The sequence below is a fragment of the Rhinoraja longicauda genome, chromosome 9 (genome assembly GCF_053455715.1).
Source record: "Rhinoraja longicauda isolate Sanriku21f chromosome 9, sRhiLon1.1, whole genome shotgun sequence".
NCBI lineage: Eukaryota > Metazoa > Chordata > Chondrichthyes > Rajiformes > Arhynchobatidae > Rhinoraja > Rhinoraja longicauda.
In genome coordinates, this window is record NC_135961.1 from 9,706,426 (window position 1) to 9,733,098 (window position 26,673).

General features: G+C 41.4%; 2 protein-coding genes across 6 annotated transcripts in view; one reads left to right on the forward strand and one right to left on the reverse strand.

Annotated features, from left to right (window-relative positions):
* Positions 1-21,780, forward strand: part of fancl (FA complementation group L) — a 62,267-nt gene extending 40,487 nt beyond the window's left edge. For both annotated transcript variants that reach the window (XM_078404769.1, XM_078404770.1), the window contains 7 exons: positions 13,061-13,211; positions 15,287-15,370; positions 15,457-15,502; positions 15,611-15,692; positions 20,162-20,278; positions 20,365-20,436; positions 20,562-21,780. In XM_078404769.1, the coding sequence (XP_078260895.1) occupies positions 13,061-13,211; positions 15,287-15,370; positions 15,457-15,502; positions 15,611-15,692; positions 20,162-20,278; positions 20,365-20,436; positions 20,562-20,597 (588 nt within the window). In that variant the 3' untranslated portion in view covers positions 20,598-21,780. The remainder of the gene's footprint in view (positions 1-13,060; positions 13,212-15,286; positions 15,371-15,456; positions 15,503-15,610; positions 15,693-20,161; positions 20,279-20,364; positions 20,437-20,561) is intronic.
* Positions 19,557-26,673, reverse strand: part of LOC144596471 (serine/threonine-protein kinase VRK1-like) — a 208,834-nt gene continuing 201,717 nt past the window's right edge. For all 4 annotated transcript variants that reach the window (XM_078404767.1, XM_078404768.1, XM_078404765.1 and 1 more), the window contains exon 12: positions 19,557-21,331. In XM_078404767.1, coding sequence (XP_078260893.1) covers positions 20,972-21,331 — 360 coding nt within the window. In that variant the 3' untranslated portion in view covers positions 19,557-20,971. The remainder of the gene's footprint in view (positions 21,332-26,673) is intronic.

The window sequence follows — 26,673 nt, forward strand, 5'->3', positions numbered from 1 at the left end:
GGAAATAATGAACAAAAGCAGAATTCAGTGATAAGATATAGGACAAGAAGTTGGAATCAACATCTGATTAACCAGTTATCAGTCTCATACACTCCTGCAGATGAAAGCAGGCCCTCCAACCCACTCTGTTCATTCCAACCATTAGATTCCTCTGCTGATGAATCTGTTTTCCGGAACTCATCTTGTAGTCTTCTCTGCCATAGCACGCCTTACACTTGTTTACTGGCCGAGTGTATGGAAACATGCAGATACTTTGTAGGGCACTTGCACTATTTTCTTCTGGAATCACTGATAAGGCTATTTCTCTGTTCACTCTGCGGAAGGAGCTGGGAGCCTGTGTGCTACACATCCAGGCTTTTGGTGCAGTTTCAGAAGGTAGGGATGAAGTGCAAGCTTGCAAAAGTGATCTCCACATGGTGGAAGAACTCGAGGCTATGGTTCTAAAAGGGGAGCTGCTTCAATTAGATGACCTTTTGTTGGGAGTGACACCCTCCATTGTACAAGCGGGCATCCTGACACATGGAGATCCTTGGAGTGGTCAGGCTCCACTTCACCCCTTCATATCTCTCGTCTTCCACTGAAAGAAAGATGCTTTGCCTGCGGAATTGGAGAGACCTTGTCCATTGATAAAGATAACACATAGGCCAAGGTGAAGGATGGACTCTCAAAATGCAGTGCAAGTAAGGACTTTCCCATTAACTTTCAATCAGGCATGTCTTTACCTTCCTGTTAAGACCTGATTTTCCAATTTAGACAGTGTGTAAGCCTGCTTCGTATTACAGCAGAAGTCTTTGTGTATAAGTGTATTATATGCATCAGTGACAGATATAACTTCATAGAATTGTGTGCAATGAATATGACTGCAATCAATTTAATACACCATGTGTCAGATAAAAAACATAGAATTAATAGACCATAATCTTTATACCTCCTTTTGCTTTTCAATTATTTTAAAACATATGCACCCATTGGTTGCTTTGAGGCCAATTAATTGTAACCAAAATGTAATCACAAAATATGTATTTTGTAATCATTTGTAGTTTGAGTTTCTGTATTGATCCAAAAAAGCTGTAGTGTTTGAATATATTTTTAATTAAAGCATGCATTTCTTCCTTTGCTAAAATTATAGCTTGACATTTTTACATGGCACCTATATTGAAATGCATAATTTTCCTTATGGTCCCTGTCTTCTTGCTGAGATGATAATGTTTTGATGTATTTTTCTGTTACTGTGATGAGAGGGCTGCTGCTGCTGCTCTGACATATTCATTCAGATGAATGATTATAACTGGAGCAATGTCAAGCAGATGATGGCAGGTCTTTGCACATCAAGCCAAAGCCTGATAGCCAGTGCAGGTGTTTCACAGCATGATCAGATAAAGCCAGTGGTTTGAAGCTGAGATGGCACTTCATGACTAGTGAGGAATGAACATCAAGGGCAAACTGGCCTGCGCCCATATGTAACCACTATCTCGCTGGACAACTTTATCTTGTGACAGGGTTGTTAACCTATTGCTTTCAACTGAACAAAAGGAAATCTCAGTCTATGGCTTTCTCAAGAAAAGTCGCCTGAAGGCGAGGGGTTCACTTCTTACAGACTAATCTTTGACTGAATCCCTGGAAACATTCTCGTTAATTATGAAGTTGGTTTTCCTAATGATCAGCAGAAACGTTCAGTTCCCGATCGTGCTACCGGCCTCCTAAGTAGTGAGGTCAGCCTTTTAGCTCCTGCAGAGTTTGGGGGTTATAAGATTGTCTGTGTCATGTTTAATCAGTGTGATTTAAAAAAAAAAAAAATTGTGTTCTACGTAACTGTCTTGCGCAACATGGACATTTGTGGAAATATTCATTATTATTTGTCAATGTACCCATTTTAAGACCCAAAACGGGTCTTGCCTTGTGGAGAATGAAAGACTAGTTTTGAATGAACATGAACAAGAGTAACATCAGTGCTTTTTGTGGGGACTGAGTTATGCTGGTAATTGAATAGTTGCACACCTGACTGCTTTGGGGCCCTGGAGTTAAACATGGAAATTAGTATTTGAAAATTTCTGCGAGGTGAGATCAAAATGGAATTTAAATTCTGTAAGTGGTACAAAACACAGTTATTTTTCTGTTGGCAGTGGAGGAAGGAAACCTCAAGGCCTGTGAAAATTAAACACTTCTGGTCAATACAGCAATTCGGTACTTTAGATGAAAATATTGATCAAAACGATTTCAAAATCATTGATATCATATCTGAATAAGTTATTTTATTAAAATCAAAAGAAGAAATAAAATTGCTGGCATTTTCGGTACTGTTACAGTGTTACATTCATATTGACCATGCGCACTGATGTACATTAGTGCTGCTTGGCCCAATTGAGCACAGCACGCTGAAGGAGACAACTATTTGCCTTGGACTTGCACAGCAGATGGAGGCACTTTACTGTAATATAACCATAAATAAACATTCAGCAGAGATTGCTGAGGTAGACTAAACCTTTCAGAATAGTTTACATTAAAAGCAAAAAGCCTGAGCCTGCATCCGAAAGGACTGAGCACAAAACTCAAATCTGTACTCTGTCACACCGACAAGACATAGGGTCTTGGTCCAGACGTTGTCAAGTGTCAGTCTGCAGAAGGCAGTGAAGAAAGCCAATGGAATGTTGGCCTTCATAACAAGGGGAGTTGAGTATAGGAGCAAAGAGGTCCTTCTGCATTTGTACAGGGCCCTAGTGAGACCGCACCTGGAGTACTGTGTGCAGTTTTGGTCTCCAAATTTGAGGAAGGATATTCTTGCTATTAAGGGCGTGCAGCGTAGGTTTACTAGATTAATTCCCGGAATGGTGGGTCTGTCATATGTTGAAAGACTGGAGCGACTAGGCTTGTATACACTGGAATTTAGAAGGATGAGAGGGGATCTCATCGAAACGTATAAGATTATTAAGGGGTTGGACACGTTAGAGGCAGGGGACACGTTAGAGGCAGGAAACATGTTCCCAATGTTGGGGGAGTCCAGAACAAGGGGCCACAGTTTAAGAATAAGGGGTAAGCCATTTAGAACTGAGATGAGGAAAAACTTTTACAGTCAGAGAGTTGTGAATCTGTGGAATTCTCTGCCTCAGAAGGCAGTGGAGGCCAATTCTCTGAATGCATTCAAGAGAGAGCTAGATAGAGCTCTTAAGGATAGCGGAGTCAGGGGGTATGGGGAGAAGGCAGGAACGGGGTACTGATTGAGAATGATCAGCCATGATCATGGTGAATGGCGGTGCTGGCTCGAAGCCGAATGGCCTCCTCCTGCACCTATTGTCCATTGTCTATTGAAACAAAGCTGAGGTAAAGATTTTGGGTGCAGGAAGCCAAGTAATTGGATTTTCCACTAAAGGGCAAAATGGGACAAACAATGTGAGGATTCCCTTTTATGCTGTTAATATAGAGAATTGTATGCTTTCCTACTTACCAGTAGGTTAGTAGGTTAATTGGCTTCGGTAAAAATTGTAAAATTGGCCCCAGTATGTAGGATAGTGTTAGTGTACAATGATTGCTGGTTGATGCAAACTCTGGGCTGAAGGGACTGTTTCCATGCTGTATCTCTAAAGTCTGAAGTCTAATGCCTATTTTATGCAGCTCTGTCCTTAACTATATTTGTAGTGTATTTCACCAAACTATAAAATGGGAGATATATTGTTTAAAAATAACATTTGAACTTTACCCATTGATGTATTTTAAAATGAAGACATCCATCAGCCTAATTTGAATGAATTAATAAATGAATACGTTTATTGGCCAAGTATGTGCATATACAAGGAACGTGCCTTGGTGCTCCGCTCACAAATGACAAGACAAACATACAGTTAACAATTAAGAATAAAGCATAAACACATCAAAACAATAAGGATACAACACTACGGTCTAAACATGTGGGTGAAAATAAACCAGAGCAAAAAAGAGACTACTGACTTTGGTTATTGAGTAGAACTACTACTTGTGGAAAAAAGCTGTTTTTATGTCTGGCTGTGGCTGCTTTGACAGTCCGGAGTCGCCTTCCAGAGGGAAATGCTTCAAAGAGTTTGTGGCCAGGGTGAGAGGGGTCAGAGATGATCTTGCCCGCTCACTTCCTGGCCCTTGCAGTGTACAGTTCGTCAATTGGGGGAAGGTTGCAGCCAACAACCTTCTCAGCTGATCGAACGATCCGTTGCAGCCTCCGGATGTCGTGCTTGGTGGCTGAGCCAAACCAGACCATGATGGAGAAGGTGAGGACGGACTCAATGATAGCAGTATAGAATTGGACTATCATTGCCTGTGGCAGATTGTGTTTCCTCAGTTGCCGCAGGAAGTACATCCTCTGTTGGGCCTTTTTTGACTGTAGAGTCAATGGTGGCCCCCCATTTAAGGTCCCTGGAGATGATGGTTCCAAGGAACTTAAATGACTCCACAGATGTGACTGTGGTGTTGTTGATGGTGAGTGGGGGGAGGGGGAGCTCTTTGAAAGTCTACAATTAGTTCCACTGTCTTAAGAGCATTGAGCTCCAGGTTGTTGCAATGGCACCAGGATGCCAGCTGTGTTACTTCCCGTCTGTAGGCAGATTCCTCCCCATCCTGGATCAGTCTAATCAGGGTTGTGTCATCCGCAAACTTGAGGAGCTTGACAGAGGAGTCTGTGAAGGTGCAGTGGTTGGTGTAGAAAGAGTAAAGGAGAGGGGAGAGTACACAGCCTTGCGGTGCTCCCATGCTGAGGGTCTGTGGGTCTGAGATGTGCTTTCTCAGCCTCATGCTACTTCCTGTCCGTCAGGAAGTTGATGATCCATTGACAGGGGTTCAGGCACAGTCCACTGGGAGAGTTGTTTGTTATTTTGTTATTTGCAAATTTGTTATTTGCATTTCCTGAATTCTCAGCCAAAGTATGAGTGTTGCTATAAAAAAGAATCCGTCATCTTTGATCTGGAATAATAATGTTGGGATATGGAGTATATTTTCGCACTTTCAGCATTTTATGTTTTCAGGCCATGTAAAGTACACCTGGTAGGTTTAAACATTTATTCCTCCTCCACTGCAAACACTATGGTGCATTGGAAATCGAACTTCTTGGTATGCAAGTAGCTGACCCTTAGGTTTGGCAGGGGGTTGGAATTCATAGCACACCTATCAAAATGGTTGAAGTGTGGGCTGAGTTATTGTACCACTACCACTAAGGCAGTGGAGGCCAATTCTCTGAATGCATTCAAGAGAGAGCTAGATAGAGCTCTTAAGGATAGCGGAGTCAGGGGGTATGGGGAGAAGGCAGGAACGGGGTACTGATTGAGAATGATCAGCCATGATCACATTGAATGGCGGTGCTGGCTCGAAGGGCCGAATGGCCTCCTCCTGCACCTATTGTTCTTTTGTCTATTAACCCTTGACACCCATTGTAATCAAGAAATTGTCTATCTCTGCATTAAAAATATCCACTGACTTGGCCTCCACACCCCTGAGAGGCAATGAGTTCCACAGATTAACTACCCTCTGACTAAAGAAGTTCCTCCTCACCTTTTTAAAAAGGAGCCCTTTAATCTGAGGCTTTGACCTCTGGTCCTGGACTCTCCCACCAGTGGAAACATCCTTTCCAGTTATCTCCTGTCTTAGAATATTTGTGTGTTTACTCTCTACTCAGTAAATTGGATATGTATAATGTAGGGCTGGCACTTCAGTGCAGTTCAGAGGAAGAGTTGGACCATCTGAGATGTCAAATTTTAACCATGGCGAGTAATTCCTCTCTGATGTATGTAGCTGGTTTCATAGTTTAACGTGCAGGCTGCCCAGCCAAATTTATGCTTAATATCACAAAATACTGGTTAATTAGTCGTGACCCTTTGGATCCTGCAGTTTCTACATTGTGCCCTATGTTTTAACAATTGCCACAATTCAGATGCAGGATAAAGGGTATCTGCTTTACTACCTCATATAAATCTGGGCATCAACTTAAATATACAAAAGATTTAAAAGAGTGGAGCAGGAAAATAACTGCAGATGCTGGTACAAATCGAAGGTATCACAAAATGCTGCAGTAACTCAGCAGGTCAGGCAGCATCTCAGGAGAGAAGGAATGGGTGATGTTTCGGGTCGAGACCCTTCTTCAGACTGAGTGGAGCGATTGTTATGTATGATAGCAGATCCTCTTTAGTTTAGTTTAGAGATACAGCGTGGAAACAGGCCCTTCGGCCCACCGGGTCCGCGCCGACCTGCGATTCTCACATATTAACACTATCCTACATACACTAGGGACAATTTTTACATTTACCCAACCAATTTATCTGTACATCTTTGGAGTGTGGGAGGAAACTGAAGATCTCGGAGAAAACCCACGCGGTCATGGCGATAACGTACAAACTCTGTACAGACAGCACCCATAGTCTGCATCGAACCCGGGTCTCCGGTGCTGCTAGCGCTGTAAGGCAGCAACTCTACCGCTGCGCCACTGTGCTGCCCTTCTGGGACCAGCACACAAAGAGTCGCCTGGCTTTGGCGTCATCTTGGGAAAGAGCCCCAGTCTTCGTGACGGATATGGAGGCAAATCTCCCATAGAACCATTCTCTTGCAGGAAATTTCTTTTTTTTTTCTCCAATTCCTATCGTATCTGCCCAAACTTTCGGAGTACAAAGGATCAGTTGACAGATCACTAATTATAAAGACATTTATTTAAGCAAATTTGTAATTTCTCAATGTTTTCACAACGTTTGATGGACTTCATACAAAAACAATAATAGTGGTAAAAGGTCTCTCAACCCACTGCTCTTCGGAAAGTCTCAGACCCCTGGGAGCACCAATAAAGCCTCCAGAATAATTGCAGGACAAATATGTGCACATCACAGATCACTCGTATCATTGTTTTCCCACCTTGCTCCCATTCTCCCAGTTTGTATTCCTTCTCTTTTGTTCTCTTTTATTTTCCCCTGCCCCACTCTCCCAGTTTGTGTCACACTATCTCCTTTTTCTTCCCTCTTTCCCTCTCCCCCCCCCCCCCCCCCCATCCTCAGTTTGATATTGCACTCTCACCGCACAATTTACAAGTAATAATAATAATAATAATATATTTATTTTATATAGCGCCTTATCACATGCTCAAAGCGCTTTACAAATACAATTAACATAGAGACAAACAGACAAACTATCCTGACGGAAAAGCGGCGAATACTCAACGCCAGCGTCCTCTCACGTCAGGGTCCGGCAGCAGACATCAAAAAGCACAAGACACACAGATACAATTTTTTACACAAAACAGCCATCACAGTGATTGCTCTAGGCATACCCTCACTGTGATGGAAGGCAAAGTCTTATCTCCTCCTCATTCTTCTCCCGTGGCGCCACGAGGCAGTCGAGGCTCCCAACCCCTTGAAGCCCCCACCGGGCGATGTAAAGTCCCAGGGCCGAGCCACGCAGGGCGATGAGAGTTCTGAGCCCCCACCAGGCGATGTAAAGTGCTGCGGCCGAGCCACGCAGGGCGATGAGAGTCCTGAGCCCCCACCGGGCGATGTAAAGTGCTGCGGCCAGGCCACGCAGGGCGATGAAGGGCCTGCGGGCGGGTTGAACGTACCTCGCGCTTCGGGGCGGTTGAAGCTGCTACGGTTGGAGCTCCCAAAAGCCGGTCGCCAGCCAGGGACCTGCGAACTCCCGATGTTGCGGTCTGCAGGGCCCACGGCCGAAGCCTCCGAGATGATAAGTCCAGGCCCTGCGACCGGAGTCTTCGAGGTCGATCCCAGCTGGAGGCCGCCGACTACACGTTGTTAGGCCGTAGCGCGAACGGAGATACGACACGGTAAAGGTCGCATCTCCGTTGAGGAGGAGATTGAAAAAAAGGTTTCCCCCAACCCCCCCCACCACCCCCCCACATACACAGAATTAAAAATAAAACAAAACGTACATTTAACAACGACAATGACAAAAAAACACAAAAAAAAACGGAGAGACTGCCGGTGAGCCACAGCTGCAGAACACAGCCACGCCCCCAAGTGGTGCCACTGTCCTTGCAGTTTGTAAATAAATTGTGTGTTCTGAATTGTGGTGCTTCAACAAGGCTGACAATGTGAATTGGCAACAAATCAAGCACAGTGTTTCTTCCAAATCATCAGGAGCAATGCTGTGGAAACCAACCAGCAAACCAGTACATTCCCACCTGAAATGGAAATGTTAGGATCCATTTTATTTTCTTATCTATGGCCACCACTAATGAAATTGCAGTGAATACTCTCTGTTCTAGCATTGTTGATACTGTAGGTCACGCTTGGCATTAACACTGCTTCAGTTCCATACAAGCCTTCCCAGAAGCTGCCAGTAATAGAGTTCACTTGGTTCCTTGGAATCTTTCTTCTTCTGGCCATTCAGCTAGACACTTGAAGTTATTGTGTACCATTGCCAGGACTGTAGTTTCTCAAATGCTGAATTCTATTCAAGTTTCATGAATATCAATTTAAGTTGATGCCCAGATTTATATGAGGTAGTAAAGCTAATTTCAAGCAGGATATGAACACATTCTTGCATAAACCTGTTAGCCATCGACATCTTGATGAATCCTGATTTCTTTTAAAAGTCAACATCATTAATCTATGTCTAAACCTCCTGTGAAAATATGATCGACTATGAGTTATAGTTGGAAGGTCCCCAGTTTATTTTAAACCTGATTTGCAGTGATGATTATATGTCTGTGCCGAAACATTTTTGATTAGTTCTTGATGATCTTGATAGATCCAAATTGTTTGGATAATATGAATTATTTGTTACATAGTTGGAAAAACTACCAAGGCCATAGCAAATGGCAAGAAGGTGGCTTCCCCCAAGATACCCTACTCTAGTTAAAAATGAACAGCAGGTTCAAACATCAGTACTGCAAACCTCCATTCTAAGTTAAAAATGAGAAAATACTTTTGCTGCATTGCCATTTAACATAGTTCATGAAATTAATATCATACAAAATGAAAGGTAGCCATTCAGACTATTTTGTCAATATTCCAGAGATGCCCTGCACTTTCCCCATATTCCCGTAATATTTCTCTTTATGTGAATCTTTTCATCATAATGTCAAATGATTGGGGCAGGATGTATACAAAAATTGGGGGTGTCCTTAGGAGTGTTGATGTGCAGAGAGATCTTGGGATACATCGAAGGAATCACAAAATGCTGGAGTAAGTCAGCAGGTCAGACAGCATCTCAGGAGAGAAGGAATGGGTGACGTTTTGGGTCGAGACCCTTCTTCAGACTCCAGTCCAAAAAAGGGTCTCGACCCGAAACGTCACCCATTCCTTCTCTCCTGAGATGCTGCCTGACCCACTGAGTTACTCCAGCATTTTGTGATACCTTTGATTTGAACCAGCATCTGCGGTTATTTTCCTACACGACCTTGGGATACATGTTCATTGTATCCTGAAAATGGTGAAACAAATAAATGGGGTACTGAAGAATGCGTTTGGCATACTTACCTCAAAAGGTTCAAGTATTTTGTATAAGAGTCGGGATGTCATGTTGTAGCTGTACAAAACCTTCATAAGGGCATACTTGGACTTTAAAGAACAGTCTGGTCACTGCTACGGGAAAGATGGCACAGCATGTAAAAGTGCAGAATAATTTCCAGAATGTTGCCTCGAATCGAGGGCTATAGTTACAAGGAGAGGTTAGTACAGCTGGGATTGTTCATCCTGGACGGTAGGACGTTGGGGAGAAGGGGTGACCTTATTGCAGTTTATAAGGCTATGACGGGCAGAAAAATGGTAGATACGAAGGATACCATGGAGGGGAGGCTACAAATAGAGAACCCAGGTTTAAGATAAGAGGGGGGGTTAATTTAAAGGATATCTGAGACCAGGAATCTCGCACACAGAGAGGGGGTTATATGGAATGAGCTGCCAGAAGAGGTGGTAGAGACAGGTGCAGTGATAACATATAAAGGCACTTGGACAGGTACATGAATATGAAATGAGCGATGCAAGAAAATAGGATTAGTGTAGATAGGCAGCTTGGTCGGATAGATATGTTTTGCTGAAGGGCCCATTTCTGTATTGTTCAGATAGGACTTATTATTCAAGATTACTGTCGCCATGTCAGTTTTGGTGGTTCTTGTTCTTGTTGCTTGTTATTAACCCTCTGGCCATTGAGATATTGTAATATATCTATTGCAGCTGAACTTCGTCTGCTTTATTCTAAGCACAAGCCAGGTTCCCTTTCCCTTCAGTAAAGCAGTAAAGGGCGGCACGGTGGCGCAGCGGTAGAGTTGCTGCCTTACAGCGAATGCAGCGCCGGAGACTCAGGTTCGGTCCTGACCACGGGCGCCGTCTGTACGGAGTTTGTATGTTCTCCCCGTGACCTGCGTGGGTTTTCTCCGAGATCTTCGGTTTCCTCCCACACTCCAAAGACGTGCAGGTATGTAGGTTAATTGGCCGGGCAAATGTAAAAATTGTCCCTAGTGTGTGTAGGATAGTGTTAATGTGCGGGGATCGCTGGGCGGCGCGGACCCGGTGGGCCGAAGGGCCTGTTTCCGCGCTGTATCTCTAAAAAAAAAGATCTTTCACCCTTGGTTCCACTTTAGTAAATCTTCAGACTCTATCTAAGGCCTTGATGCCATTTCTATAGTGTGGCACTTGGAATTGGCCACAATATGTTCTTGTTACCCTAATCATTGTTTAATGAAAGGCAAGCAATTGCTCATTAGAATTGGTAACTAAATAAGAGAGAACTGGATATGTGGGAAATATTAACAAGATTTGGCAGTGTCATCGCAGATTGATGAAACTCATGTTTGACAAATCTTTCAGGATCTTTTTGAGGTTAAACCAGCTGAAGGCTTGCGTGTTGGTTCAATTGCGTGCGTGACGTTTTGAAGATGGGTCCCGACACAAAATGTCACCTATCCGTATCATTTAGAGATGCTGCCTGACCTAATGAGTTACACCGGTGGTACTTTGTGTTCTAAGGCTTACTACTCAACATGTATCGAATTTTCAGAAGGCCTTTGACTAAGAGATTATTAAAAAAATATAGCATGTAGTATTATGGGTAATATACAAGCATAGATTGAGGATTGGTTGATGATCAGAAACCATTGTGTAGGTGCAAACGGGTCAATTTGAGTCGAATGGATGTGACCGGTTCCTTGTACCTTACCCGTTCACAATCAAAATCAGTGATAAGTTTGCTGATGATACAAGGCTGGGTGCAATATGGGGTGTGAGGAGAAGGATTTAGAAAACTTTTGGAGAAGTGAATGGATTAAGGACATGGACGATGGAATGTTGGATGAAAATATGTGAAGTTGTCTATCATGGCTTTTTTTTAAATGATGAGAAATTCAGAGACATATGCTCCCTGGTCCACTCGTCCCTTCCTACCCAAACCACCCCCTCCCCAGGCACTTTCCCCTGCAATCGGAGGAGATGCAACACCTGTCCCTTTACCTCCCCCCTCAACTCCATCCAAGGACCCAAACAGTCTTTCCAGATGAGGCAGAGGTTCACCAGCACCTCCTCCAAAGTCATCTATTGTATCCGCTGTTCCAGATGTTAACTTCTCTACATTGGCGAGACCAAATGCAGGCTCGACGATCGTTTCGCTCAACATCTTCGCTCAGTCCGCCTTAACCAACCTGATCTCCTGGTGGCTGAGCACTTCTACTCCCCCTCCCATTCCCAGTCTGACCTTGCTGTCATGGGCCTCCACCAGTGTCATAATGAAGCCCACCGCAAATTGGAGGAACAGCACCTCCTATTTCGCTTGGGCAGCTTACAGCCCAGCGGTATGAACATTGACTTCTCTAACTTTAGATAGTTCCTCTGTCCCTCTCTTCCCCTCCGCCTTCCCAGTTCTCCCACTGTCTTCCTGTCTCCACCTATATCCTTGCTTTGTCCCGTCCCCCGACATCAGTCTGAAGAAGGGTCACGACCCGAAACATCACCCATTCTTTCTCTCCAGAGATGCTGCCTGACCCGCTGAGTTACTCCAGCATTTTGTGATACCTTTGAGAAATGGGAGTCCTACACAAATCACTTAAAAAGTGGATATATTAACTCAGCAAACAGCTTGAAGAGAAAACATATCGTTGGCCTTTATTGTCAGAAGATTTATATACAGGAATAGGGGTGTCTTGTTTCAGTTTGTGGAGCTCTAGTGAGATAGCATGTGAAATATTGTACACAGATCTAATCTCCCTAACCAAGGAAGTTCATACTTGTGATTGAACTTCTTCACAGAGAAGGTAATGAATCTTTGGAATTTTCTCCACAAGAGTACTGTGGAAGCTCAATTGCTTAGTATGTTGAAAATAGAGATTTAGTAAATATGGGGCTAGTAAAACCCAGGAAAAATATCAACCAAGATTTTATGAAGTCATGGAAAAGACATGACCTGCTCGCTTCTATTTATGTCTTCGTGTTTCTTTTCATTTATGTTCAAGATGTCTACTTGTATTGCAAAAACTGCTCTGCCTTTTTAATTGCTTCTTCTATTTGACGTCATATTTGAATACTGCAGAATCTGAAGAAGGGTCTCGCTCCAAAACATCACCTATTTCTTTTCTCCAGAGATGCTGTCTCACCGGCTGAGTTACTCCAGCTATTTGTGTCTATCTTCGGTTTAAAACAGCATCTGCCGTTTCTTCATACCTATTTGAACACTGTATTATTTATGCGCCTATGTCTCCTTTCTTGCATCCATGGTCAAAATTAAGCATTGAGTTTATCTTAACTTTTTTCACTCTTCCAGTCAAAATGCATTGCTTCACATTGTTATCTGCATATTTTCAGTGTGTCGTCTTGTTCTTACTGTACTGTGAGCGTTGTGTTCATTGTGCATTTTAAAATCTATGTTGACCGAGCCTGATGCACTTCAAAAAGAAAACTGATCTCAAATACTTAGTCTGAAAAATAAACAAGACCTATCAGCTGCTTCATCTCCCTTGGTCCATTTTGTTACCACACTATTGCTATCCCACGGGGTTCAAATTTCTAATAAGTGATATGTGAAACTTTATGAAACGTGTTTTGCAAGTACATGCATGTACAAACTGTTTCTCCATTGCTTAATTAAAGAACTCAGTTTTCCTTTTGATTTTTTTTTCCAGAGCTCTTTGGAAAATCTGCACAGTCAGTTTCTAGCAGCTCTGGATTCGTTAAAGGAGTTCTGGGATATTATGGATGAAATAGATGAGAAGACCTGGGTGCTTGAACCTGAAAACCCAGCACGAGCATCAACAACAAGGAGAATTGCCCTGAGTACAATACGATCATTAACTATAAGTTATATTTGAATACTCTCAAAGGAAAAATGTAAATCATTTGGCAAGTGGATACTAGGAACTGCAGATGCTGGTTTACAAAAAAAGAGACAACGTGCAGGAGTAACTCAGCGGGTCAGGCCGCATCACTGGAGAGCATGGATAGGTGACATTTCGGGTCAGGACCTTTCAGCTTTTTCGGGTTAGAACCCTTCGTTGGATTACAGAAGTGTCCCAACCATAAACGTCACCTATCCATGCTCTCCAGAGATGCTACCTGACCCATTGAGTTACCAGCATTTTGTATCTTGTTTAGTTTTCAAGAGAGAGTTAGATTTAGCTCTAAGGGCTATCGGAATCAAGGGATATGGGAAAAAAGCAGGAACGGAGTACTGATTTTGGATGATTAGTCATGATCATATTGAATGAACGTGATGGCTCGTAGGACCAAATGGCCTACTCCTGCACCTATTTTCTATGTTTCTATATCTTTTTAGAATCATTTGACCTTCATTTTTTTTTAAAATCACAAAGAGTTTACTTAGCAGATGTTCACACATTTCTATAAAATAATCTTAAGACTTCTCATGGCAGTGATATCAAGATAGATTTTGTAAAAAGAAACTCATCTTTTCTCTTTACCTTTTCTTTAGCTACATTTAATTGCTGTCATGATGATGACTAGCAGTCAAGTTGTGTTTCTTGTTGTCATATGTACATGCACAGTGAGGTGCAGGTGCAATGAAAATCTTGTCTGTAGCAGAATCACAGACAGTCTCAGACAACCCAAAAAACATAAATGATGCATAAATTACACAAATTCTACAAGACAGTGAAAATGGAATGCAAAGAAAACAAGGCATTTATGCAAAATACACATTATAAAAACAAGACAATGATAGAGCAATGGAATGGAATACTTTATTGTCACTTGTGACAAGGCAGAGTAAAATTCTTTGCTTGCATACCCAATGTATACAGTTCACTCTGAAGTGGATCTTTACTATGATTGAACAAATAGATTGAATAGGGGTGTCTTGTTTAGGTTTGTGGAGCTCTAGTAAGGCAGCATGTGGAATATTGTACACAGATTTAATCTCCCTAACCAAGGAAGTTTATACTTGTGATTGAACTTCTTCACAGAGAAGGTAATGAATCTTTGGAATTTTCTCCACAAGAGTACTGTGGAAGCTCAATTGCTTAGTATGTTGAAAATAGAGATTTAGATATGGGGCTGGTAAAACCCAGGAAAAATATCAACCAAGATTTTAATGAAGTCGTGGAAAAGACATGACCTGCTCGCTTCTATTTATGTCTTCATGTTTCCTTTCGTTTATGTTCAAGATGTCTACTTGGGTATGTCTATGGCACTGACAAAGTTACAAAGCACGTCGCCTCCTCCTTTTGTTCTCTTCCACCCCCCTCCCCACCCCCACAGCAGTCACCCCCTCACCAGGTCCCCATTGTCCATTGTTCTCCCTTCCTCCCCCTTGTCCATCTCTCTCCTCTCTCCCCTCACCTCCCCCCCCCCCCCCCCCCCCCCTTCATGCCAAAAAGTGGTCCACTGTGTTCTGTTGTCGAGGTAGGCTTAGGGTTAGAGTTGTGGAGGTTGGTTCAAGAACCTGATGATTGTAGGGAAGTAGCTGTTATCAAACCTAGTGGTGTGGAACTTCAGGCTTCTGTACCTCTTGCTGGACACTTGTGATTTTTTAACATGGGGCATAGTTCTTTTAAATCCACCACCCCCCTTCTTGTTTTTCTTAGCACATTTGTTTGTGCTGCATTCAATGAAATGCATAATAGGGTTCCAATTAAAATAAGGTGAGAAAAATAAGAATTGATTTTGTATTTTCCATCACTTGGCAGGATGTAGCGGGTAGAATGAATATTACTAGATGTTTTTATATACAAAACTTTTATTTAAAGTCTTTAAAACAATAATGAATGATGGAAAGGCTCCCGAAGAAACACACCAAAGCTACAAGGAGAGTTCTTCAGAGATGAATAATCTATTTGAGCAAAGAATTGTGTATCAGTATTACATGCTTTTCTTATTTGTTTTGGATGTCATAGGTAACAATGTCTCAATAAATCTGGAAGTGGACCCTAGACACCCTAAAATGTTGCCTGAATGCTGTTTCCTTGGTGCTGATCATGGTATGTGTTCCTGATAAATTAGTTTTACATTTTGTGCTTACTGCTGACAAACTTTAAAGTAAGTGATGGTATACATTTACCCTTAGTGGTAGCTCCGCTGAAGAATAAGCTGAACGCTAACATGCACCTTTGGTAAGTGGTTTACAATACTATCCTATTTTGAGTGCTGACTGAAATTTAATAATCTTCACATTGTTTGGTTAAGTAAATTAATTGCTAATGGGTGTTTTTTTGCCCCAGGTCTCCCGAGAGTACTGTGCTGCAAAATCTAAAAGAAATATTAGAAATAGACTTCCCATCCCGAGCCACACATGAGAAGTCTGTAAGTTACAGCCACTTTCTGTTAAATAAACAAACTAAAAGAATATTAATTCTGTTTACCTTACTGAAAACTTTATTCTGCTACTCTGAAATATAAGGAAAGCTGCAAATTTCTCAAAATGTAGAAACCTTTGAAAATACTTGAAAGTGCTACGTATTTCATTTTGATGCTTTTCCTGGGAGTCTATTATATGTGTTTTACACAAAAGTCAAATCATGTTTCATTTCCATGAATGTAAAGCAAAACAGCGCTTAAACATCTTGCCATAGACAATGTGGTATAAATGTGGACAGCTCACTCTGAAGTGGATCTTTACTATGATTGAACAAAATCCTTCGAGTTACTCAGTGAGAATTAGTTTTAGCATTTCCATTTTATGAAAAGCCTATTATCACAACTGTAGATAACAACAATGCTTCTAGCAAATGGATATATAAAATATTATAGAAAGAATTGATTAATTGTACAGGAAGGTTGAGATCATGTTATGTGTGCTGTGAGTTTAATGCATCTTCCTGAAAAAGGAAATCAATGCCAACAGGTTTCTGGGCACGCACATTTCAGAGGACCTCACATGGTCCACTAACACCATTGCACTAGTCAAGAAAGCACAGCAACGACTGTTTTTTTCTGAGGATGCTGAAAAAAAGCTCGTCTGCCCCAACAGATGCTGGTGACTTTCTACCATTGCACCACAGAGAGCATCCTAACATACTGCATCTCTGTGTGGTATCTCAGCTGCACAGCAGCAGATAGGAGAGCTCTTCAGCGGGTCGTCTCCAGAGCACAGGACATCACTGGGATACAGCTCCCAACCCTGGAGGACATCTACAACACACGCCGCCTCAGAAAAGCCACCAGCATCCGTAAGGACTCCACACACCCATGCCACCGTCTGTTTGAACTCCTTCCATCTGGCAGATGTTATAAGGCCTTCAACGCCCGCACCTCCAGACTGAGAAATAGCTTTATCCCTAGACCTTTAACTGCACTGAATCAGTCTGCTAAATGCCCCCCATAATACCTATTTGTACTTTTACCTTATTTTTAATTTTTATTTTTACCTTATTTATTTTTATAGCATCGATAGGGAGGTTGCAATCTTAATCTCATTGTACTTGTACAATGACAATAAAGATATTTCACTTCTTTTCACAAACCTTTTGTGGTACTTGGTAGGGCAAATGATTGAAGTGTCAGTGGGGGAGCACTTTGGAACCTGTGGTAATAATTCTATAGTTTTCAAGTAGTTATGGAAAAGGATAGGACTGGCCCACAAGGTCCTAAATTGGGACAAGGACAGTTTTGGAGCGAACCTGAAGGGGTCGATTGGGAGAGTCCATTTGTAGATAAGGGGACGAGGAGGAAAAAAGGAAGCATCCATCAGATTTAGGCAGAACGATTCCTTCTGTGAGTATAAGAAGTGTAAAAGTAAAGAAAGCAACCAGGAGGGCAAAAAGAGAACATGAAATGGATCTTGTAGACAAGGTAATTGAAAATCCTAAGTGATTCAACATGTATGTTAAAGGTTGAAAGGTGGCTAGGGAAAGCATAGGTCCCCTTAAAGCTCAGCATGGCCATCTTTGTGTAGAGCGCAGGATGAGACATTAAAGGAATATTTCTCATCTGTTTTTTACTGATGAGATCATAGAAACTAAGGCATAGACGTTATCCTAGTGATTTTAAATCTCATTAAAGCGGATAAATCCTCAGAGCCTGACCAAGTACATGCTCAGATCTTGTGGGAAGCTAGAAATCGCAGAGCCCCTTCATCAGTGGTGGAAAGTTTGTTGGAGGGGGTTCTTGGGGACAGGATTTATCAGCATTTGGATAAGCATGGGCTGACCAAGGGTAGTCAGCATGCTTTGTGCATGGGAAATCGTGCCTCACATATAAGATTTTTTTAAGAGGTCACCAAGGGGATTGGTGAAGGCAGAGCAGTGGACATTGTCATAGGCCTTAGTAAAATCCATATAGACAAAGTCCCAAATGCTTGGCTAGTTGGTTACCCTGCATGGCAATCAAGGTGAAGTAGCCATTCAAATCCAAAATCTGGTTGGAAGGAGGAGGCAGAATAATTGCAGAGGGTTGTTTTTCTGACTGGTGGCTCCATTGTGACTAGTGGAGTGGTCAGTTCCGGATCCACTTTTGCTTATTATTGACGTTAATGATTTGGATGACATTGTAGTTAACATTGTTAGTAAATTTGCAGATGACAACAAAATTGGAGGTATAGTGGACAGTGAGGAAGGATATCCGAGGTTACAACTCGATCTAGGTTGGGAAGGTGGGCCAAGAAATAGCAAATGGAATTTAATTCTAAGTGTAAGGTATTGCACTTTGGCATGTTAAGCCAGGGCAGACTTGCATAGTAAATGGTAGAGCCATGGAGTGTTGTAGAAAGGAGAGATCTGAAAGTACAGATGTATAGTTTCCTAAAAGTGGCAGGAGGTGGAGAGTGTTGTACAAAGGATGTTTGGCATGATTGCCTTCATTGGGAAATGTATTGAGTACAAAAGTTTGGGTATCATGATGCAGCTGAATAGGTTCAATGGTGAGACCGCACTTGGAGGCCTGTGTGCAGTTCTAGTCACCCAGCTATGGGAAGGATGTTGTTAAGTTGAAAAGGGTCCAAAAGAGATTCATTAGGATGTTTCCTGGATTTGCAAGCCTGTGTTATAGGAAGAGGTGGCAGATTTTGGATAGGCTGGGACTTTTTTGTTTGAGCATAGGAGGCTGAGAGGTGTCCTTATTGAAATGTAACCTTATTCAGGTGTACAAGATCATGAGGGACATGGATAAAGTGAAAGCTCAGTCTTTTTTTCAGGGAGGTTAATGGCTTAAGGTGAGAGGGGAGAGATTGAGAGGTCCCTCAGGGACAACTTTTTCACGGAGGGTATTCCATGAACAGCCATAGAAAGCTATAGAAGCGCATACAATTACGACTTTCAAAAGCCATTTGGTCAGATATATGGATAGGAAGGTTTTAGAGGGATATTCTCCAAATACAGGCATATGAGACTAGCCCAGAATGCTAACTTAGTCAGCATGGACCAGGTGGGCTGAAACGTTTGTTTCCGAACTGTATAGCTCTATTAATCTTTAAACCCAGTGGTTAGATATGCTGCTTTACTTCATAGTGTAAGAAAATAACTGCAGATGCTGGTACAAATCGAAGGTATTTATCAGGCATCAATCTGAAGAAGGGTCTCGACCTGAAACGTCACCCATCTCTCCCGAGATGCTGCCTGACCTGCTGAGTTACTCCAGCATTTTGTGAATAAATACCTTCTGCTTTACTTCATGCTTTCTCAGGGCTCTTTGAGTTTAACGTTGCAGAGTTGCAAGGATAATTCCAGCTACATGGATGCAGCAACAACTGTGGCATTTACCTTTATTTCTGTTGATCAGTAAAGTTAGTAGGCAATTTCCCAATCATTGATCTTCTGCCTGCTTGCTTGCAAGTTGATCCCTTGTACCTTTGGGAGTTGGCTCGTGCACTTGCAATGGTCTCTGCTACTGGCAGTGCAGGGGGCAAATGTGTTCCAATCCATTGCCTTGTTGTATGGTAGATAGGCCTCGGGCTTCACCACACCCTAGGGAGCAACAGACTCCCTGACACTGTGGATTTGGGCTAGGGGGTTTGGTAGTGTAGAAAATTTGGTCTTTACAAATTTCTGCTAGACTTGCACTGCTGATCTCCAAGATTTTTCCTGGAGCGCTGTGATTCCCTCATTTAATCTGGGGTCTCTGGCAATAGAGATGTCTTGACTGAATGGACAGCATCAAATACAGTGAAGAATCCTTTCATTTAAACGACAAGTAAAAGTTGTAATTGAATAACTTTTAATCATTGTACTGATAACAAAATGATGATTGTGACATGAGCAAGGTGGATTAAAAGCTGAGTCAATGAAGATGTTTCAACAATTTTATCATATCATATCAATACAGCCGGAAACAGGCCTTTTCGGCCCTCCAAGTCCGTGCCGCCCAGTGATCCCCGTACATTAACACTATCCTACACCCACTAGGGACAATTTTTACATTTACCCAGCCAATTAACCTACATACCTGTACGTCTTTTGGAGTGTGGGAGGAAACCGAAGATCTCGGAGTAAACCCACGCAGGTCACGGGGAGAACGTACAAACTCCTTACAGTGCAGCACCCGTAGTCAGGATCGAACCTGAGTCTCCGGCGCTGCATTCGCTGTAAAGCAGCAACTCTACCGCTGCGCTACCGTGCGCCCATAACATTTAATAACATTTTGCACACAAATTAGCCTTTTCCAGGGTAGCAAAGTGAAGTACTTAACACTGATATCCAGTCATTCATCTGACATTGTCAGAAATTACATTGCCGGCTGTTAAAGCCAGCCCTGAACGTCTACGATGTTTATAGTCAATATGGTGTCAAAGAATTCTGAGCAGGATGTCATGATGGTCACTGCATCTGTTTATTTGGCAGAGTTTTAGCATGGAATGTGGAATTTGTTATGCATACCGACTCTCCTCAGCCATACCGGATCAAGTTTGTGATGACCCACGCTGTGGGCAGCCATTCCATCAGGAGTGTCTGTACGAGGTGAGTGTAGTTCAAAGCAGAAATTAGAAATAGAGATAGGTAGTTTTTTTGGGGAATAATTAAATTTGTAATGTTTACATCTACAGTGGTTACGAGGTCTACATTCTTCAAGGCAAAGTTTTAACGTCATCTTTGGTGAATGCCCTTACTGTAGTAAGGTACGAAGGGAGAAGGGGGGTCGGGAGAGGGAGGTGGGAGGGGAGGATTACATAATAACATTTCTGTCATGCTATCACTCACATCAGTAACGATGCACTTTTCTCTTCACTTTTTTCCTTCACAGCCAATAACAGTGAAGATGACTTCAAAGAGATGCTGAATATCCAAGTGCTTTTTAAATCATCCATTACATCTGCTCCATAGCAGTTAAATTAAGTAAACGTTTTATTTTCACAAACCATGACCATTTACTGGGCCATTAATTAAACTGTTACATAGATAATAGGTGCAGTAGGCCATTTGGCCCTTCGAGCCAGCACCGCCATTCAACATGATCATGGCTGATCATCCAAATCAGCACCCTGTTCCTGCCTTTTCCCCATATCCCTTGATTCATTTAAGATCTAAATCTAACTCTTGAAATCGTCAGACAGGTTTCAGTCTGCCAGAATGAATCCACTGAAAGCGTTAAAAATATGTCACTTTTAATGCCATGCCTTAGCAAAACAGTTGGAGCAGTGTAAAAATAAGTACTTAAAACAACAGAAATATAATTAATATTAATATTAACAAGACTAGGACCGCAGCACCATATCGGAAGATGTCTGATTTTATTTTTATTTGATCCGGAGGCACGACTGAAGCTTCAGCTGGACCATGGAACTTTGCCTCTCTTCGACCAGTCGTTATAACCTCGGGCTTCCGATCCCTGATCTCAGATTGTATTGAAGGTCCAGTTGCCTCTTCCTGACTTTGAACAGCCATTGCCATCTCCGGCATCCTTTCTTTAACCCTCGATAGTTCTGAGCATTCACTATCATTCGAAATATTACCTCTAACTTTTATTTGCTTTGGTGCAATTTTTCTTGTTGATTTCTGTCTTGATACAGGCACCTGAATAAGGAAAAAGTTAATTAAAAGACTTTCAATTGCTCCTTTATTGAAAATGATATGTAGCCAGAGCCGACACATTATGTCTCTGCCAATGATAGTGGTTAAGTTTGACCAGCAATGTAAACTTTATGATCTATTTAAACTGGATAGTATTTGAGAACAACTAAGTTTTTGCATACCACTTGAACATGCATGCTACTGTAAATACCAGCATCTTAATTATAAAACGTACTTTGGCAATGTAAACATTTTCTTCAAATACAGGTTAGTGCAAATATGTGATAAAGCAGCAAATAATTGCTACCATTTCATCTGTTATAAAGTTAAAAACTCTTGGAATAAATGAAACCAGCACTGAGTTACACGAGTTCATAAGATTCTTGTTTTACGTGTTAATTTCAATGGCTGTAGAACAAAGAGTAATAAAACCCTCCAAGGAATAAATATCCATCAAACCATCAGTTTGTGCCATTATTTGCAATTCAGTGTATGAACACACCCATTTGTTGAAAAAAAAAGCTGAATGATCCTATTCAGCAAAATCTAGCCTTCAACTGATGATTTACATTTTGCTTCAATAGCCATTGATTATGCCTTCCAACGATCAGCATTTTTGAGTTGTGGCACATGTCCCTGCCGTTTGTACTACACTCCTGGAAAAATGGCAGCATTATTATCTCAAGGATTTCAATTCGACGTTCATACTTCAGTTAAGCCAATTTTCTGCTAGACACCTCAGGTGGAAAAGTGCTTTTTGAAGAGCTAATGCAGTAACTAGCAACCACATTGCCAACAGCAACTAGTACTCTTCAATTTATGTTCCTTGATTGTAAAGTGCTGAGGATGTCCATATTCATGATTTGTGCTATATAAATAATAATGAAACACGCTCAGGATAAAAATACTCCCAAGATTAGAAACCCTTTTGCAACCTTTTCTCAGGAATGAATATGCATTGATAGTGTAAACAAGGTCAAGCATTAACATAACCAGAGCACAGTCACTTTCAAGTCAGATGGACCTGGAAATGTAGTGATAAGTTATGCAGAAAGCCTGCACATATATGCTGGGCCAATTGAAAACGCTCAGCGGGGATCTCAGGGTTTTACAGCTGTTTACACTGTCAGAAGTGTGAAGGCAGCAACATTCCAGAATGTTAATGGAGATTTCATTATGTTTTCAGTAAAGTTAACAAAGGGCTTTTAATTATGAAATCAACTGGTGATAAATTTGGAAAGAAAGAAATGTGAACTATCTATCATGTCTGAACAAATTAACGGATGAGAACAGGCAAGTTTCTGCTTTAGTTCCTAATGTAACTAAATTGCAGTGCTGGAGATCGATATCCTTTCTCAACAATGAACAAATTGTACAAAAATAGGAGAATAACGTGGTTTAGTTTTAGTTTAGAGATACAGCGCAGAAATAGGCCCTTCAGCCCACTGACTTCACCCACTTCACCGCCTAGACATCCCTGCAAACTTACACTATCCTACACATATACCTTCAATCAGCCTGCCTGAACCTACCTGATCTCCCGGTTGCTGGCCACTTTAATTCTACTTCCCATTCCTCCACAGACGTTTCTGACCTAGGTCTCCTCCATTGTCAGTGAGGCTAAACGCAAATTGGAGGAACAGCATCTCATATTTCGCTTGGGCAGCTTACAGCCCAGTGGTATGATTTTGATTTCTCTCACTTCAGGTAGCCCCGGCATTCCCTCTCTCTCTATCCCTCCACCACCCAAGTTGCACTATCTTCTCATTTTCCCCCTACAAACAGCTAACAATGGCCTGTTTCCTTTATCATCGTCACCTTTTTGCATATCTTTCATTCAGTGTTCTTTATCTCTCCAGTGCTCTGTATCTCTCATTTCCCTTATCCCTAACCAGTCTGAAAAAGGGTCTCGACCTGAAACGTCACCCATTCCTTCTCTCCAGAGATGCTGCCTGTCCCACTGAGTTACTCCAGCTTTTTGTGTATCTTCGGTTTAAACCAGCATCTGCAGTTCCTTCTTACACAATAGAAACTAGTGAAATGACTGGGAACATTTGAGAGACTGCAGGATAGAATTGGGAGAGATAGAGATGGTAATACCGAGAGGTGAAGTACTTTACCAGAGATAATTAAAATCAGAAAACAGGACTCCAATTCATACAGTTAGAGGCAAAGGATTGAATGGATTAACCATACTAATAATGAATGGGAGATGAGTGCAAAATATAGAAATAATTGAAAAACATTTTGCATTCAGCAGTGGCATCTCACTGAATACCAATACATCTATTTTTGGCAGTTACAGCTCAATGTAACTGTTAGCTATCAAATATTTGGAGCTTGCACGTTGTTCAGATACTGACTCTTCATCATACAGTTGGATTAACTATAGCTATTAATTGAATCAAATTAAAGCATGATGCAGCCCAGGAGGAAAATTGTATGGCCAACAATTAAAGACCAAAACATTTAAATCTTGGAATGAGCCATCTCACTGATGTCATAGGATTCATTCTGGGTTTGTATGGTTCAAATAGCTATTGCATGATCCAGCTAGACTAAGATGCTGTGAAAGAGAGCCCTTTGCAAAAGGCAATGCCTTCCAATTCCAGTGATTTCCCCTTTAGAATTTTGTGAAGACCACCAGTTGTGACTACGTTGAGGTTTTGAGAGACTCCATTACTCCACGCAATCAACTATTGGATTGGATATATCATATTGCCACCTCTTAACTGAACTACTGACCTTTAAATTTAATATAATATTAATATGGATGACAAATCCAGATTGATTTCTAGCTATTTGTTTATTCTATTTCTTGAAAGATATCTCGGTACAAATACTTCACTACTCCATGAACTCCTTTGTGATCTTATTTTTACAACTCCTCCCTTGTGCAACAGTTCACAGCTTCCATTTGCAATGAAATGTTTGACTGCACTGTAACAGCTTCTCCATAACTTCATTAATTTATCTGATAGTTCTCTCCACATACCATAGTTATTTTCATATTTTAAATTTTTTATTATGCTTATAGGACTTTAGTCTAAATCAAAAATGTTGACTGGCACAAACTGAAATTTTTTTTTTCATGCTTGTCACTTTAAAGAAGATTTTGTTTTCTTTTCCAGTTCAATTTAGAATATTTTTTTTAGTGATTTCAAAATATCTGACTTCGTCATTGTTAAAAAGAAACAAAGCTTCAATGTAAACTTTCCATAAAGCCACACCATTAGTCATATCTACAGATTATTTCAGGATTTATCTTAATTATTTTCCTTTTACAATATGCAAAAATGTAGTCATTCCATTAATGTTTATTTGATTAAAATCATAAATTTTAAAATAAATCATTCAATGAAGAACAATATTTTCAACCACTGGATGTTAGCGATGCTGTCTGTGGACCATGGTGGGATTTACCACAGCAATAATATGAAATTCCATCTGAACTATAAAATGGGAATCAGGATTTTCTGCTTTGATGAGTAAAGAACTTGCAAGAATTAGTAAACTGAATCTTGGAAAACCCACTGATGCTTTATGAGCACAAAGAGGATGAAGAATTAAGAATTAAAGGACGTTCCTTTCGGAAGGAGATGAGACATTTCTTTGGTCACATGGTGGTGGATCTGTGGAATTCTTTGCCACAGAAGGCTGTGGAGGCCAAGTCAGTGGATATTTATAGCAAAGTCCGATCAAGGATAGTCCAAGGGTCACCAATTAGGTAGATAGTAGTTCAGCACTGCTCTCTGGTTGTGGTAGGATGATTCAGTTGCCAGATAACAGATGGGAAGAAACTGTCCCTCAATCTGGAGGGGTGGCGTTTTCATACCTATACATTTTGCCTGATGGGAGAGGGGAGAAGAGGGAATGGCCAGGGTGCAACTCGTTCTTGATTATGCTGCTGGCCTTGCCAAGGCAGCGTGAGGCATAAATTGAGTCACTGGAAGGGAGGTTGGTTTGTGTGATGGCCTGGGCTGCATCTACAATTCATTGCAATTTCTTGCGGTGTTGGATGGAGCTGTTCCCAAACCAGTCTGTGATGCATCCTGATAAAATGCCTTATATGGTGCATCTGCAATACACAATAGGTGCAGTAGGCCATTCGACCCTTCGAGCCAGCACCGCAAGGTTGGTCAGAGTTGTTGGGGACATGCCGAACTTCCTAAGACCATTAGGTAAATTACTAAGATTCTAACATAGGAGCCTTAAGTAAGAAGTTTGCAGATAATACCACAAAAATACTTGCATGGTTGAAGGAGAGAAAAAATGCTGTACACTGCACCAAGAAAGTGATAATGGGTGAAAGAAATGACAAATCAAGGCTGGAGGCCAAGTCAGTGGATATTTTAAAAATAGAGATAGATAGATTTGTGATTAGTGCGGGTGTCAGGGGTTGTGGGGAGAAGGCAGGAGAATGGGGTTATGAGAAAGATAGAGATCAGCTATGATTGAATGGCAAGTTGACTTGATGGGTCGAATGGTCTAATTCTGCTGCTATCACTTATGACCTTATAACACGCGCCCGAGCCTGTGTGACGTGTTTCCACCGACCAGCTATTTCCAGCGAGCATAGAATGCACTGAACTCGTCGAGAAGGGACGCATTGCCTGACTCACTTTGTAGTCCATTATAGCATACTGTAATCAACTTATTTAATTTGGATTTTAAGTAAAGTTAGAGCCATTCTTTAAACTGTAAAATGAATTGAACTCAATTGCCTGATTGTGCACAATATAAACATATTGTCATAATTGTAATGGTGTTCCACTTTTGGACAAAAGCACCATTTGCTGAATCTTTCACATATTACAATGATCTGCACATCACCCAAGAGCCACTTTACATGGACATCCAAGATAACCTTTATTAAAATTATACTTTAGTACAATAGTCATGCCTTACTTAACTAGAAAATGCATTATTCAACAATTAAATGCCTTTTCTCTTTTAGACAGCCATTACTAATTTTTTTCTGCTCTGACATATGCTACTGTGACAATTAACCTTTACTAATTCTGCATTACTTCTGACGTTACACTTAATCACATCGATTGTGAGCTTCTTCGCTGAATATTCAACAAATTCTAATGCACCCAAATGCAAAAACTAAATGACATTCCTCTCTGAATGCACTGCAAGTCTCCGGCCATTTTGTGATCCATTTCATTCAACTTAAAGTCACCTTAAAAAGTCTTGCATGTGCACTTCTCATTCATTTGATTAATATCCCGGTACCTGATAGTCAATGGCATCTTTGCTGGAGGAGTAAAACACAAAGCTTCCAATAATGGAACGTAGACCTCATTTCAGGGACAACCAATTTCACAGGAAGGATCCCA